Source organism: Helobdella robusta, assembly GCF_000326865.2.
Source record: "Helobdella robusta unplaced genomic scaffold HELROscaffold_14, whole genome shotgun sequence".
Classification (NCBI taxonomy): domain Eukaryota; kingdom Metazoa; phylum Annelida; class Clitellata; order Rhynchobdellida; family Glossiphoniidae; genus Helobdella; species Helobdella robusta.
Window position 1 is genome coordinate 593173 of NW_008703782.1, and position 1802 is coordinate 594974.

General features: G+C 34.6%; 1 protein-coding gene across 1 annotated transcript in view; it reads left to right on the forward strand.

The window, feature by feature from the left end:
* Window positions 1-1090: 1090 nt before the first annotated feature.
* The window catches only part of HELRODRAFT_74180 (hypothetical protein), a gene marked incomplete at both ends in the record, with an annotated part of 3528 nt that continues 2816 nt past the window's right edge, over window positions 1091-1802 (forward strand). The window contains one exon of the mRNA XM_009014560.1: window positions 1091-1531. Coding sequence (XP_009012808.1) covers window positions 1091-1531 — 441 coding nt within the window. The remainder of the gene's footprint in view (window positions 1532-1802) is intronic.

The following is a 1802-nucleotide window of genomic DNA, read 5'->3' on the forward strand; positions in this document are numbered from 1 at the left end:
GTGTCAATGGGTGTATGTTTGTATATACGTTTGTATGTATGAGTGTGTGTGTGTGTGTGTGTGTGCGTGTCAAAAATTAAATCGTCTTTTAAAAGTATTAAGCGAGGTGTCTCAATGATCAATCGCGTCCATCCATACATAACGCCCATGTTGATGATGATTAGGATGGTAGTGTTGATGATGATGACGATTATTATTATTTTTATTATTATTATTATTATTATTATTAAATCATTATTATTATTATTAAATTCTAAAAATATATTTTTCATCAGCCAAATAAAATAAAAATTCCTTCAAGACATCAGAAAAACAACAAATAAAAATCAGCAATGGCTGTTCTTCACCGACAACAATAACAAAAACCGATTCTCAACAGCGAGTATTTCAAAAAGGATGTACCGGTTACTATTCGTTATACCGACGGCGTTGATATCGGTATTGTTAGTTGAGTATACGAACTCGGTATTGAATACAAAATACCAGCAACCATTGAAATTTTACGTATTTGAAGAATCGGCAGAAAATATTTTTGTTGGGTGCGTAAGAGTTGAAGCTGAAACAACGCTGCTAGGATTTGCATCGGCCAAAAATACTGACCAACAACAACATTATCAACGACGCCAACAACAGCAACAACAACATTACTATTACAAGCATCAACAACATCATCAGCAACAACAACAACAACAACAACAACAACATCACGCTGATTCGTTGAAACATTTAACATTTTCATTTTTGAAAAATCCTAGTCAAAAGTACTTCAAATTAAACCGAATTACAGGAGACATTAGAACTACATCTATAAGACTTGATCGAGACCGAATCTGTCCACAAAAGGCAATTTTTTTTTCAATATTTTCATTTCTCTCAAGTGAATATTTATATAAACCACAACGACTAACGCTTCAGAATACTGTGAACAAGTTTTTAAATTGATTAATTTTATTTTTTTCATTTTATTCAAAATTTGTCTTCTACGATATCATTATATAATCGCTCTTTGAAACGCTTAGACTAATAACAACTAATTAATATTCAAAAATAAATTAGATTAACGTGTTCATAACTCCGCCTTCAACAGCCAACATGTAGTCTAGACATGGACGTGGTCATCTACGATAACTCCTCCCCACAGGCCATGCTAAAAATAACCATAAACATCGAAGATATCAACGACAATCCGCCATTTTTTCCCCAACTTTACACCAATCTCAATATTTCGGAATCAGCGTTGCCTGGAGTCTTCGCCACTCTAGAGCCAGCCACTGATGTTGACAGTCCGAAGTTTGGCATCAATAAATACTACCTCGCCGACAATGCTATCTTTGATATCAACTTATCTGTAAAAATCAACAACAATAACAACAACAACAACAACAACAATAACAACAACAACAATGGCCTCATAGAGATCTCACTAAAAGGCAGTTTGGACCGCGAGTTAAAACCCTTTCACGAGATAGAGTTAATAGCGTTCGACGCATTCATGCCAACATTATCTAGCAGTACCTTAATACGCGTCCAGGTTGGATCCCACGCAGTGGCGGATCTATGGAAAACTTTGACGAGGGACCGAAATTGTAAAATAGTTTAAATTTTGACGGGGGGCCAAAAATCTACCGTAAAATTTTTTGTAGAGTGGCCAGAAATACCTGGTTCCCGATAGATCCGCCACTTGTCCCATAATAACATTTTTTACTATTTCTGTTATTTATATTATTTTTATTTTTTCTCTTAATAATTGTTCCTTTGTTTGGGCGGAGTTTAATTGTTAGAAATTACGCTGAAATTCAATA